Here is a 16,110-nt window from a genome sequence, read left to right on the forward strand (position 1 = left end):
TAGATATGTATTTGACTTTCGTTCCACAAAGCTAACGCGCAAACAATTTACTTTACTAACGAGAAGTATCGAGTTATCGAATGATTTTCCCTTACATCAAAACAAATAGAATGTAGATTGTAGAACTATATTTCTAACGTTCCTAACCCTTTGCACACCGCAGTTGTAAATCACACAAGCAACAAGTTTCGAGAAACGAGTTATTGAATAACGTGAAAGTGTTTTTCCAGTGTCAAGTCGTTATGTTGATTAAAGCATATAATGTAATACCATGAAGTGAGACTTCGAAACTATCGTCAGTTCTCCATGAGCAAATATCGTGTTCTACAAGTGTTAAGATATTGTATTATGTAGCTAGTAATTAGTGCACGTAATCTCGGGATCGAACCAACGTGTGTTAACTTGCGTTATTATGTACCTAGTAATTGGTGCGAGTAATGCCGCAACTGCTGTTGTTCAATGCATTTACCATGTTCGTAGCAAGCATCTTAATAAGGATAGACAGCGCCAAGCAAATAATGTAAGTATGTATGTATGAATGATTGGTCTAATGGTGCTTAACGACAGAAACTGGTCTTCTATTCTATATTCCGAAATAATCAAGTTGGTGGTTTACCAACACCTCGCCTCATAGAAACTTGGTAGAATCACTTATAAATCCTCACGTTCACTTAACTAAATCTAATTTGATACTCGAGTACTGAACCTTAATTTTCCAGCAGTGTGATAGACGCCGTCAGATGGTACTCAACATCGCATAATTCTGCTCGAATACAAGTAAAAGTACAGATTTTAAAGTAAGTAAGTAAGTAAGTAAGTAGGTAAAAGTGAGTAACTGGTTATGTTTGTAGACTATATCTCCACTTCTACCTTTCAGAGATGTTGAGCAGAGAAGTACATGTGTTTCTTCAAAGTAGTCAAGTAGGTTTTTGGCTACATGCACCAACTACTCAAGTGTTTATGATATAGGCCTGTTTCGAATTCAAGTCAGTTTCAGTATTAAACAAAAATGGACCGTGAATACTAACTTTTATAATGTGAAATTTTAAATGCATAAACGAAGAAACGTCACTTTTACAATGCTTCGGTATTATTTCTATATTATTCCACTCTCGTTATTGGACTGCGGTGTGCCGGTGAGCTATACCTCGATGCCCGGGCTTCCGAATTAATTTTTTTCGATTTATTCTACCCTATGTAGATTTAACATAAGGAAGGTTATTTCACTCATAAAATTTGAAATACGTATTTGCTCGAGTTAAAGCCATAACGCTTGGAGTGAAATTTTACGGGGTTTTCGTTAATATCCAACTTGGCTAATTCCGAAATATAAATTGAAAAACTCAAATATCGCATAGTAGGACTTCGCAAATTTTCGATACATTTTTTGCTATTTTTTCATGGTGATAAGTCATTCGGGACGGTGAAATGCATTATAGGAAATAGATGAAACTGGTACAATTCATCAAGACCCCTGAAAAAATTACATTACATTTCAACATCTTATTAGCAGGTAATCGAAATATCACAAACTGTGCTAACCTTCGGAGTTGTTAAGTAAAGAAGTACTCGTACTTCTTCGGAGTACCCAAGTAGGTTTTTCGCCTACATGCACCAAATACTCTCAAATCCTTATGATGTTGGAGTGCTTCAACTTCATGATAGTTATAGTATTAAGCAGAAATATACCTGGAGTACTAACGTTTTACTTACTCGGAAATGACTACTTCTATCTTATTTTAAAGGATTCCCCGCTCGTCGCGAAATTTTATTAGGTTTTGAATAATATCCAACATGTAGGTTCACTTTGAAGGGTACTTCGTAAAACTCAAATATTGCACAGTGAGAGTTCGCTAATTCTCGATGTATTTTTTGGTATTTTTATTGCGGTAAGTCATTCTGCAGCGCGAAAATGCCTCGTAGGATATAGATGAAACTGACAACGCTCACCAAGACCACTGGACCACTGAAAAAGTACGTTTCAATATTTTAGTAGCAGTAAAGTCCTAGTAAAGTACCAGAAGTGATGATTTCCGAGTTAGTTAAAAAGTAAGTATTGTAGGTATAGTTTGCTCGAAAACCGAAAACTCTGAAATAGAAGTAGATGCAGTGTAAAAAAGTTAATCACTTGATTAAGTATAGCACAAGCAGACCAAACCTATACATGAGTACTTCAAAATGTACAAGTACTTCGCTATGGACTCCCTCCACGTAAAATGTGACTAGGTTTTAGACTACTTTATCGGTACTTGACAGTTTCAGTTTTAGATAAGATTTGGAATAAAAAACTAGCTCATTCACCCACTTGGAAATCTCTTCTTTAACCTGTACTTGAGCGTAGCAAGTAAATCTCATTTAATATTAATTCTACACGTACACTTGACCCTATTTTATGACTTACATAATTACTTTTCCATATATTTTAAGTCAAGTCTGTCAAATAGCAGTATATGTTACGATGAGCTTATATTCGTTCTGTTTGATCATCTTGACTAATGATATTCACTCGGCGAGCTCTCCAGTGATAGCTTTGGGACTTGGAACAGTGTTATATGACATCATAGCGATACGAGGTTACGACCGTTTATAATTAGCTACCTTACGACACCAAATTTCGTTAGTTCATCTCCACCTTCAAATATCGTGTTATACAAATATTGTGTATACGGAACAAATACATATATGGCTATGTTGTTGCAATCTGCAAAAAAGTACCTCCCTCAGTAACCAATTTCTGGTAGGCTATGCATACAAATGAGGACAGTTACATCAACGAGTCGTAACTTGTTGTATTATGTAGCTAGTAATTTGTGCAAGTAAGTCCGCAACTACTGTTCAAGTCCTTTTCCGCGTTTTTTGTCAAGCATCATAGTAAGGACAGACAGTCCCAATCAGCTAATGTAAGTGTGTATGTATGTATGAGGGGTCTTATGGTCGTTGACGAATGAAGTTGGTCGTCTATTCTATTCCGAAATAATCAAGTTAGTGCTTTTTAACAGGACCTCACCTCATAGAAACTTCAGTAGAATAACTTATAACTCCTCACGTTTACTCAACTAAATCTAATTTGATAATCAAGTACTGAATCTTAATTTTCAAACGAGTTCAAATTTTACTCTAACTTATGAGATTACATATAATAACTTTTCACGATGCAATGTATTTTACAGCATGAGCCAAGTGATTTCGTAATTAACACAAGATAATTAAATGAATTTCTAGAGTATTACAAGATATTCGTGTCATCCTCCTTCGTATATCATAAAAGAATATCTACTGCAGTCGATTTGTAATTATTTGCACTGTGTTTGATTAACTCAATCATGTCGCAGTGTTTTTTATTAACGAAACTCTTTTACAGCATAAACCAAATAATTTCATAATAAACACACTAATTTCATAATAAACATAAAAAAATATTTCCGCGCCCTCCTAAACCTAATTCCTCCTAACCCTATAACCTAATCCTGAGGCGCGGAAATATTTTTTATGTTTATTATGAAATTAGTGTGTTTATTATGAAATTATTTGGTTTATGCTGTAAAAGAGTTTCGTTAATAAAAAACACTGCGACATGATTGAGTTAATCAAACACAGTGCAAATAATTACAAATCGACTGCAGTAGATATTCTTTTATGATATACGAAGGAGGATGACACGAATATCTTGTAATACTCTAGAAATTCATTTAATTATCTTGTGTTAATTACGAAATCACTTGGCTCATGCTGTAAAATACATTGCATCGTGAAAAGTTATTATATGTAATCTCATAAGTTAGAGTAAAATTTGAACTCGTTTGAAAATTAAGATTCAGTACTTGATTATCAAATTAGATTTAGTTGAGTAAACGTGAGGAGTTATAAGTTATTCTACTGAAGTTTCTATGAGGTGAGGTCCTGTTAAAAAGCACTAACTTGATTATTTCGGAATAGAATAGACGACCAACTTCATTCGTCAACGACCATAAGACCCCTCATACATACATACACACTTACATTAGCTGATTGGGACTGTCTGTCCTTACTATGATGCTTGACAAAAAACGCGGAAAAGGACTTGAACAGTAGTTGCGGACTTACTTGCACAAATTACTAGCTACATAATACAACAAGTTACGACTCGTTGATGTAACTGTCCTCATTTGTATGCATAGCCTACCAGAAATTGGTTACTGAGGGAGGTACTTTTTTGCAGATTGCAACAACATAGCCATATATGTATTTGTTCCGTATACACAATATTTGTATAACACGATATTTGAAGGTGGAGATGAACTAACGAAATTTGGTGTCGTAAGGTAGCTAATTATAAACGGTCGTAACCTCGTATCGCTATGATGTCATATAACACTGTTCCAAGTCCCAAAGCTATCACTGGAGAGCTCGCCGAGTGAATATCATTAGTCAAGATGATCAAACAGAACGAATATAAGCTCATCGTAACATATACTGCTATTTGACAGACTTGACTTAAAATATATGGAAAAGTAATTATGTAAGTCATAAAATAGGGTCAAGTGTACGTGTAGAATTAATATTAAATGAGATTTACTTGCTACGCTCAAGTACAGGTTAAAGAAGAGATTTCCAAGTGGGTGAATGAGCTAGTTTTTTATTCCAAATCTTATCTAAAACTGAAACTGTCAAGTACCGATAAAGTAGTCTAAAACCTAGTCACATTTTACGTGGAGGGAGTCCATAGCGAAGTACTTGTACATTTTGAAGTACTCATGTATAGGTTTGGTCTGCTTGTGCTATACTTAATCAAGTGATTAACTTTTTTACACTGCATCTACTTCTATTTCAGAGTTTTCGGTTTTCGAGCAAACTATACCTACAATACTTACTTTTTAACTAACTCGGAAATCATCACTTCTGGTACTTTACTAGGACTTTACTGCTACTAAAATATTGAAACGTACTTTTTCAGTGGTCCAGTGGTCTTGGTGAGCGTTGTCAGTTTCATCTATATCCTACGAGGCATTTTCGCGCTGCAGAATGACTTACCGCAATAAAAATACCAAAAAATACATCGAGAATTAGCGAACTCTCACTGTGCAATATTTGAGTTTTACGAAGTACCCTTCAAAGTGAACCTACATGTTGGATATTATTCAAAACCTAATAAAATTTCGCGACGAGCGGGGAATCCTTTAAAATAAGATAGAAGTAGTCATTTCCGAGTAAGTAAAACGTTAGTACTCCAGGTATATTTCTGCTTAATACTATAACTATCATGAAGTTGAAGCACTCCAACATCATAAGGATTTGAGAGTATTTGGTGCATGTAGGCGAAAAACCTACTTGGGTACTCCGAAGAAGTACGAGTACTTCTTTACTTAACAACTCCGAAGGTTAGCACAGTTTGTGATATTTCGATTACCTGCTAATAAGATGTTGAAATGTAATGTAATTTTTTCAGGGGTCTTGATGAATTGTACCAGTTTCATCTATTTCCTATAATGCATTTCACCGTCCCGAATGACTTATCACCATGAAAAAATAGCAAAAAATGTATCGAAAATTTGCGAAGTCCTACTATGCGATATTTGAGTTTTTCAATTTATATTTCGGAATTAGCCAAGTTGGATATTAACGAAAACCCCGTAAAATTTCACTCCAAGCGTTATGGCTTTAACTCGAGCAAATACGTATTTCAAATTTTATGAGTGAAATAACCTTCCTTATGTTAAATCTACATAGGGTAGAATAAATCGAAAAAAATTAATTCGGAAGCCCGGGCATCGAGGTATAGCTCACCGGCACACCGCAGTCCAATAACGAGAGTGGAATAATATAGAAATAATACCGAAGCATTGTAAAAGTGACGTTTCTTCGTTTATGCATTTAAAATTTCACATTATAAAAAGTTAGTATTCACGGTCCATTTTTGTTTAATACTGAAACTGACTTGAATTCGAAACAGGCCTATATCATAAACACTTGAGTAGTTGGTGCATGTAGCCAAAAACCTACTTGACTACTTTGAAGAAACACATGTACTTCTCTGCTCAACATCTCTGAAAGGTAGAAGTGGAGATATAGTCTACAAACATAACCAGTTACTCACTTTTACCTACTTACTTACTTACTTACTTACTTTAAAATCTGTACTTTTACTTGTATTCGAGCAGAATTATGCGATGTTGAGTACCATCTGACGGCGTCTATCACACTGCTGGAAAATTAAGGTTCAGTACTCGAGTATCAAATTAGATTTAGTTAAGTGAACGTGAGGATTTATAAGTGATTCTACCAAGTTTCTATGAGGCGAGGTGTTGGTAAACCACCAACTTGATTATTTCGGAATATAGAATAGAAGACCAGTTTCTGTCGTTAAGCACCATTAGACCAATCATTCATACATACATACTTACATTATTTGCTTGGCGCTGTCTATCCTTATTAAGATGCTTGCTACGAACATGGTAAATGCATTGAACAACAGCAGTTGCGGCATTACTCGCACCAATTACTAGGTACATAATAACGCAAGTTAACACACGTTGGTTCGATCCCGAGATTACGTGCACTAATTACTAGCTACATAATACAATATCTTAACACTTGTAGAACACGATATTTGCTCATGGAGAACTGACGATAGTTTCGAAGTCTCACTTCATGGTATTACATTATATGCTTTAATCAACATAACGACTTGACACTGGAAAAACACTTTCACGTTATTCAATAACTCGTTTCTCGAAACTTGTTGCTTGTGTGATTTACAACTGCGGTGTGCAAAGGGTTAGGAACGTTAGAAATATAGTTCTACAATCTACATTCTATTTGTTTTGATGTAAGGGAAAATCATTCGATAACTCGATACTTCTCGTTAGTAAAGTAAATTGTTTGCGCGTTAGCTTTGTGGAACGAAAGTCAAATACATATCTACTCTTTTGTGGAAGTTACAAGATTACTGTGATGACATTGATAGGTCTCTCAAGCAGTGATCATGGTTTTGTTTTTGAAAGATGTCGCGATGTCGGTATATTATTTTCTAAAATACAAACTCGGACGAAATCATGAATGTGTAGGACTTACCTTAAACATATATTGTGCACAAACAACTTTGGTACAAGAACTATGATATTCTTGTAATACTAGTTCTGTGTTGGGTTATTTGAATATTAAGATACGTGACCATTCATGTAAAAAAGTTATTTTGATATCAAAAACATTTTGTAGAGACTATATCATTCTATAGTTCGAAAACGCCTCTATTCATTCTTCAGTTTCGTAGTACGAGAATATTGAATAAAGTCGATTACTCATTCATCAGCAGTGAATTTCTAGTAAAGTACAAGAAGTGATGATTTCCGAGCGGCTAAACAAGTAAATGTTGACTTCTTCAGAGTATACTCAAGTAAGTTTTTAGTGTACATGTACCAAATACTCTCAAGTGTTTATGATATTGTACTGCTTCAAATCCATTATAGTTTCAGAATTAAGCAGAAATAGACCTAGAATACTAACATTTTACTTAGTCGGAAATAGCTGCTTCCACCTTAATTCAAAGGATTTGTCGCTCGGAGCGACATTCTACAAGGTTTTGGATAATACCCAACATGTAGGTTCACTTCGAAGGGTAATTTGTAAAACTCAATTATCGTATAGTGAGACTCCGCTATTTTTCATTGTGATAAGTCACTCTGAAGTGCGAAAATGCATGGTAGGATATAGATGAAACTGGGCCCGCTCATCAAGCCCAATGGAAAAGTACATTTCAACATTCTATTACCAGTAAGTTTCTTCCAAAGTACATGATGTGCTGATTTCCGAGTGACTAAAAAAAGTAAGTATTGAAGGTATTATTTGTCTGATAACTGAAAACTCTAGTCTAAACAGATAATCACTTGATTAAGTATAGCCCAGACAGGCGAAACCTATACTCGAGTACTCCCAATAATCAATTATTTCGATATCGAGAGGGTTTGGATGATATCCAATATGTAAGCTCACTTTGAAGGATAATTCGTAAAACTCAAATATTTCGCAGTGAGAATCTGCAGATTCTCGATGTAGCCTATTTTTGCTATTTTACGATGCGATAAGTCATTCTGCTGTGCGAAAATGCATGATAGGATATAGATGAAACTGACGCTGCTCATCAAGGCCATTGAAAAAAGTACATTTTAACATTTTAGTAGCAGCAAATTTTTAGTAAAGTGCAAGAAGTGACGATTTCCGAGCGAGTAAATCACCACTCGGCCAACTCAGTAGTTATTTACGGCATTTAGCCTCAGCTATGCAACTGGTATTTAGAGCTAGCAGTGATATCCACTAAGTCATTTGTGTTTTTGTTATTATGGAGCACACGATTGAATCGCTACGACTAACGCATTGCTGTCTAACTCATTGGGGAATAGATTTTTCAACGGTTAAGTATTTAGAGCTAACAATGCGGTATGGGATCCACTAAGTTCGAACAATTGCGTTTTGTTATTGTCGAATACCGCGCACCTATTGCGATATCAGCTCTCCGCATCTTGTTGTATTTAGGGCTATTGCACAAGCTATCTTTAATATGCTGCAATATATACAGGTTCGCACTTGTCTAGGGTATTCACTTCCGTCCACTAGCTTTTCAAGACGCATTGATAATCGCGCGTATTCAATTACCTAATCGTTGGATGAACATTCCTGACAAAGGCATATATGTCCCTAGGGAACCAAGCTAACTTCGCTTCTATTATTTTTTACATTGTTTGCAAAGCACGGTATTTTATAAATCCATGAGACTTCAGTAGTTCTAGAATCCTGAATTAATGAGAGTTGAATAAACCTCACAATGATAAGATATTCAGTAATAATATAGAAATTGGCTTATATTGTGAATATCCAATAATTGTGAAATTAGCAATTATCTCATGTTGTTGACGAAAATGATCAGCTTACGTTCTTACTTGCAGGCGTCCAGATGTAACCGTTCTAGTATATTTACATATCTTTCTATGGAGACAGCGTTAATTTTTTTATTCTTGACTTAACGTATAAATAACCTACTTGTATACATTAAATGAAAGTATTTATGAGACATCGTAGCAACGCACATATTGTATGTTATCTATTTATTTCGCGATAATCGATTACTACTACTACATTTATCAGAGTACACTCTGCTAGGGTTTGCCTAGTGACAGTACTTACTCAAGTCGATTTTGTAAAAACGTTTATACTGGGAATTTTGTAAAATAAATACCAATTTTTTAAATCGCCGAACACTTTACATCAAATTTAGTAAAGTAGATAGAAACTACTTTTTCCAAAGTACTAAAGACCTTTACACTACGGTTTTGTAAAATAAATCCTAATACAACGTAAGATGATTATTTTCATCAACAACACGAGATAATTGCTAATTTCACAATGATAAGATATTCACAATATTAGCCAATTTTCTATATTATTACTTTGCTAGATTTATTATTAAAATTATTTTTAATAATCATTGAAATCATGTAGATTATAACAGTGAACGTGTTTTGTACAACTACTTTATCAACTATACAAGATAATCGATAATTTAACTAAAAATCAATAAGATATTCACAAAGCAACAATATTATTAAAAAGATGTTCAGTTCACCCGTTATAAGCTACAATGATTTCAATGAATGATGAAAAAATATTATTAATAATTGTTGTTTCAAAGTTAGAACCAAAGTAATAATATTTAAAAAGTGGAATATTTGAAAATATTTAAATCATGCTTTGGTGCTTATAATAACGTAAGCTGATCATTTTCATCAACAACATGAAATAATTGCTAATTTCACAATGATTCGATATTCACAATATTAGCCATTTTTTATATTATTACTGAATATGTTATCATTGTGAAATTAGCAATTATCTCGTGTAGTTGATGAAAATAATCAGCTTACGCTGTTATAAGCTCCAAAGCATGATTTAAATATTTTTTAAATATTCCATTTCAGAAAAAATATTACTTTGGTTCTAACTTTGGAATAATAATTATTGATAATATTTTTTCGGTATTAATTGAAATCATTACAATAATATTTAAAAGATGTACACCATTATAAGCTACAATGATTTCAATGAATAATGAAAATATTATCAATAATTATTATTCCAAAGTTAGAACCAAAGTAATATTATTTTAAAAAATGGAATATTTAAAAAATATTTAAATCATGCTTTGGAGCTTATAACAACGTAAGCTGATCATTTTCATCAACAACATGAGATAATTGCTATTTTCACAATGATTAGATATTCACAATTTTTGCCAATTTTTATATTATTACACATATTCAATCTACAGCGTACAGCGAATAATCATGTAATAAATATTACACGTTATATATTGCCTTGCACTTGCTTCAACTGCAATAACAAAGGCGATCAACGCAATATTGACGTAATCATATCTCAGCGTTACTAAAGTAATCGCATATGACGTAATCATTACTGAACATGCTTCAACTACACAATCATAATGACGTAAATATACCAGTTCATCAGGTCAATTCGATCCATTATGACGTATATATCATTAGCAGTAATCTTTGACATATTCCATCTACAGCGTGTAGCGAATAATCATGTAATAAATATTATACGTTATATATATTGCCTTGCACTTGCTTCAACTGCAAAGGCAATCAACGCAATATTGACGTAATCATATCTCAGCGTTACTAAAGTAATCAACTACGCATATGACGTAATCATGAACATGCTTCAACTACACAATCATATTAACGTATTTCTCAGTGTTATTGGACTGGAACTAGACGCAATCATGACGTAATCATATCTGAGCATTACTGGAACTAAGCAAAGCCGCTCTCGTAATAACTAAAGTAATCAACTACGCATATGACGTAATCATGAATATGCTGCAATACGCAATCATAATGAAGGTAATCAACTTACGCAAACATGACGTAAACATATCTCAGCGTTACTGGACTGGAACTATGCCATCTCTCGCACAACCAAAACCTCTCTCGTATTGAAACCACACCCACATTGTTCTGCGTTCTGATTGGCTAACAGATGTCACGTGATCAAATACTCGACGTTGATTGGGGCGCGTCCCGTTACCGTGTATTATACTACTTAATATATATGCAATCGCCCATCTGATTGACCGATTTTATCATAAATTATCGAAAATTTTCGCGCCTCGCGCTGGCTCACAATACAGTACAGATAATTTCGTGACAAACGCGACCAACGTGATCGGGGGGGGGTCGTGTTATCACCCTATGGGAGCCCAATACCCACGTATTTTGGGGCCTGACGAGGTGCTGTTTCGTTCCTGCCAACGAATATACCCCCGAAGATGTTTAATTGTTATTGAGTGGTCCTACCTTTTCAAACACACCTCACTCAGCTCTACCGGCAAATCTGATTACGTGAGCAGAGAAGAAAAAAAATTGATAACATTATATGCAATTCCTGATCATACTAAACCAGGGCCGGCCAACCCGTGGCCCGCGGGCCACATGTGGCCCGCGAGAAGGTTTTGAGTGGCCCGCGTGGTGATTTCCGAAATTAGTAACATAATACAAAATGGATTGCACCGATTGTGAACTTTGTGAAAATGAAAGAACGCCAAATGTATCAGATTGAGTCTAATTCAGGGGTTCTCACAGGGTGGGCCATGGCCCACCCGTGGGCCACAGGAGCATTTGAGGTGGGTCGCAAAGCTATTTAGAAAATTTTAGAATTGATGTTTAGTTTAGTTATATTTGTTACATTAATCGCTAAAAATATACTCATATTATCTAATTATACGTAGGCTACGTAAAGCTTTTCATCCGACTCTGATGAGACGTAATGGCACGTATGGAGTCAGCATGTTCAAGTCAAAAACGAGAGGGAGAAACGGCGGCTTTTCCACTGGCTATGACAACCTACGGCTAGTAGCAACTAAAATAATTTCGAGCATATAATAACTGGAAGGTAATGCTGAAGTAACCAAGTATTCCGGCAGGGTCATGTCGTATGTCGTTGAAAGGGGTGTATAATAGACTCGGAATGAAGTGTAATTGGGGTATAGATTTATTGTACTTGGGCGAGTCGTATTATTGTAAGATACTAATAGCCATAATTGCAAATTATTAGCAACTTCTGGCGGAGGTATCTGAACCACCGCAACGAATCGTATGGGATCGTATGGGTTTAGCGGAGCGCATTAATCTTTGGAGTCGGTTTAAAATGTCCGCCCAGGAAATCATTGTATATGATGTAGGAGTCACATGAATTGATTGCATCATTGGATTGAATATTCTGAGATCGCAACTTCAGTTGGTTGGTACAAGACATACAATGTGCATTGTACATCATGCATATTAAACAAATCTTTCTCCACTTCACTGTAGTACCCCATTCACCAATGAACTGTTTGAAGCTGACCCAGAATGATTATATTTTTCCCCACAATAGTGAAACTAAAATCCCAATCACACAGCGGATGCGTGGTTTTGATCATCGTGTTTCGCGACGCGAATGGAGCAGCGGACGATCATAATATACACCGAGTTTTAGCCTATGATCTACCAGGGCCGTAACTTCTGTACCCAAACCCCCAATTGCGGGAGCTCGAAGGGACACAAGATTATTTCGTTGGTCGATTGTTGGAGGACATTTATTAGACATGAAAATTTTCGTCGCGCTCTACGCGATTTCATGGGCCGAAAGGTCTGCATTTAAATATCATCAGTAAATTAAGAGGAAAATGCGCACATTTTAGAGAAATAGGCATATCGGCGCCGTCGACGACACAAACTGATTGATGCATGTTGGTCGAAGCTTTCGATATCGATATGTCCAGGCGACGAATAGTCCAGTCCTTGCAAACTGCGCCCAGCAATATACAGCAGGCCCGCAATATAGTCAAGTGACAATATTATTGACGTATGAACTTCGAACAATTTTCGCGCTTCGCGCGGCTAATGGCCCGCGCAATAGTTCGTCAATCGAATGTGGCCCTTTGGCCAAAAAGGTTGGCCAGCCCTGTACTAAACGATGAAATCATGAATTCTAGAAATTTTTCGCGCCCCGCACGCTTAGGCGACTAAAGCTTATCCACTAAACAGACTCCCAATGAATAGCGGTAAACAGTGCACCGCCGGAGGGGGGTGAATAAGCCCCCCAGAAGTTCGGTCTATAACCCTATGGGGGCCCAAGACCAAAGTTTTGGGGGGGGCCTGACGAAGTGCTGTTACGGCCCTGCTTGCGCATACCTTTACGCTTCGTTCAAGGACTAATACAGTCGCAACGGGCTGGGAGGCCACAATCAAGGGGGTCCGACGACCACTCAGGGTCTCCTTCCACAGCCATATTCTAGCTAGATCAACCAATCGGGCGTCGTCAGCGTCCCCGTCCCACTGACGGCCCCCCCGCCGAGTATCCCTGTTGGACAAGGATCTTCTTATCGCAACCTTGTATTCACCTCGGTTGCAAACGACTGGTACCTAACGTCACCAGGATGGGCTCCCGCAGCCGTAACACATCTGAGTACGTAGTTATTCCCGCCGTTTACCCGCAATTTTTTCACTCTTTTTCGGTTGAAACTAGTTTCATGTTCACTATAGAGAAAACTATCTTCTTAGGACTTATATAAACATGTTTCTGCAGCTTTTGAGCTATATATCATGACTCTACGACCAGCGGTTGCCGAGATATGCAATTTTACCCCCTCGAGCGCAGAAACTGGGGGTTTCCGGCTGGAAAATGGGGGGCAATCCCCTAAATTCAATTTTCATTGAAGTTTCAGGTCATTTGTCAGAATCCTTCAATTATGACAATGCCAGCACCCAAACCCCGACTTATCTCACACAGACACAAAACATTGACAAAAACAGATATTGCCCTGGTCCACTAGTTCACCTATGGTCAATTGGTCATTGATCATCCATAACAAAGCAAGCCAAATTATAGCTAGTGAAATATTGTTGAGCAGAACGAATTTTATTGATGAATTTGCATAGTTTATGACCAGAATGATCACTATCACCAATCATTCAGCAATACAGCTGTGGACTGACGGACATAGCATAAAGTTTTCGTCCAGTTTTGACCACTCTTGGAACACAATTATCTATGTCACTATGTGTATAGGCTAGAGTAAATCTCTACAGCACCAATATGATGCACATGACAAGTGTTTGATAAGATTACTGAGTAGTTCGAACACCATCCCAGCAAAGACATAATCTGCTAAGCTAATTTCCTTGGATGAAATCGCAAACAGAATAAAATGAAAGTGAACATGTATTTTACTTCGTGTTAGTGCACGACGGTTGAAATCATCACTGCCGAATCTTCAACAATTGCGCTGTTGCAAGCAAAAAACGATTTCAAGTGGCCGATCCCGTTTTCTGAGTTTTCTCAACAGCAGCTATCACATGCGAATCAAATAATTCAGCTCTGATAGGCATTTCTAGGGAGTAGAACGGATTTTTCAAAGCATAGTCCGCATATATACGATACAGTTTATTCAGCAGAGAGTCTACACCTAGCTGCTTGTTGTCAGCAATGACAACAAACTTCACTCCTGTTAGAGTTTGCTTGCAATGCAGCGTGAAAGCATCTGTCTCCAATTTCTGTATTCCTGAACTCGTGCTGTTTGGTGACAACTGCACGCTGATCGCGTACAATGAGTGGAACATACTGGCGAGCATTATTTTTTGGTTCGATGATAGTTTACGTCGTCCAAACTTTATACTGAGCGGGAATTCTTTTTCGTTTTTTAGGATGTCCATGGCTGATACCCCATCGATTCTGCCTCCCTGAACAGGTTTGCCATTGATTGCGAGGATAATATGACCAACTCTGATTCCATCCCTTTGGCCAAATATAACGGTGATACCTTCTGACTGCTCTTCCAACTTCAGCTCTAATGGATAGCTGAGCGTCTTCTCCATTTCAAAGTTTGGTTTGTAATGGTCATACTGAAAGATCAGTCCTCCTGCTTTGTTGATGACAAAAATTCCGAAGACTGTCATGATGTCCTTGAAATCACTGTATCAATTTTTTTTCCGCACCTAGAGTGTAGCCAAAGACATCAGACATTGGACAGAAAATTAAAGTAGGCCTACAATGAAAATTATTATTGTAACATAAACCTTGACATAAAGCATCAACTTGAAAAATGATGGTGATGGTGGTTATACTATCAATGACATGAAGCGTGCAATCACTGCGGCGATATTGCTATAAATGACATTTGGCTTCTCTTAGTCGCTTGCAAAAAATGAAGCGTGCATATGGATTATTGATGTAAAATGTAATCATATATAATAGTATGGCGTTGTCACATTCATATACCGTGTCAAAGGGTTTAGTTAACATTAACCTCCGAGGTAAGGGGCGGTTTTAGGCTCTTAGATGGGATATGTCCACGCTTATAGTGAAACAGGGTGTAAGTTGGGGGCTGAATTAGATTATAGATGGTTTGTTTGAGGTCGAGCAAGACGCCTAGTCCCTCTCAAACCTTAAAAACAATAAACCAAAATGAAACTCCACCGAATGTCCCAATCTAACACATAACCTTGGCTGGCGCATGCGCACATCATACGCAACTAATTACGGAAAGGAAACTTGATTGCACCCTCTCCTGGCCATGATTAACACCTATTATACACCACAACTCCAAACTACGGTCAATCCAATCAATCGCTGACGCTAACCTATAACGTCTAAGCCTAATCCAATCCAATCAAACCCTTTTATTTAGCAAAACTCCCAGACACATCCGTATTGTATTCTGTGCCTGACATCGCCAATTCATACCCACCGAAAAACGAAAATAACGACGAATCTATTTCTAGCTTCGACAGACTGCTAACAACGGTACAGCTGGTTAGAAAACTATGACAATTTTTATAGAACTAGGCCTATCTATTAGGTTGCGTGTCACGCAGCCGAGTCTATCAGATATAATATTATTTCCCGGCCCAGCCTATATTTATCGAGATTGAGACATCATACGAAGTTACTGACATGTCTACCGATACAATATGCCACTATCATTTCGTTTTATTTGTTCACTGCACCTATTTGATTTTTTTGTTGATTTTGTCGATGTTCCCACTTGATTCCAAAACTATTTTTATATTGCAA

General features: G+C 36.8%; 1 protein-coding gene across 1 annotated transcript; it reads right to left on the reverse strand.

The window, feature by feature from the left end:
• Positions 1-14,241: 14,241 nt before the first annotated feature.
• LOC145433871 (trafficking protein particle complex subunit 4-like) lies at positions 14,242-15,797 on the reverse strand. Its single transcript, XM_080311126.1, has one exon. It carries the CDS (start codon positions 14,991-14,993, stop codon positions 14,346-14,348), a length of 648 nt encoding a protein of 215 aa, XP_080167252.1. The 5' UTR covers positions 14,994-15,797; the 3' UTR covers positions 14,242-14,345.
• Between the last annotated feature and the right edge of the window lie 313 nt (positions 15,798-16,110).

This window comes from Botryllus schlosseri, chromosome 2 (genome assembly GCF_051294905.1).
Source record: "Botryllus schlosseri isolate E-star chromosome 2, Bs_hap1, whole genome shotgun sequence".
In the NCBI taxonomy this organism is placed as follows: Eukaryota; Metazoa; Chordata; class Ascidiacea; order Stolidobranchia; family Styelidae; genus Botryllus; species Botryllus schlosseri.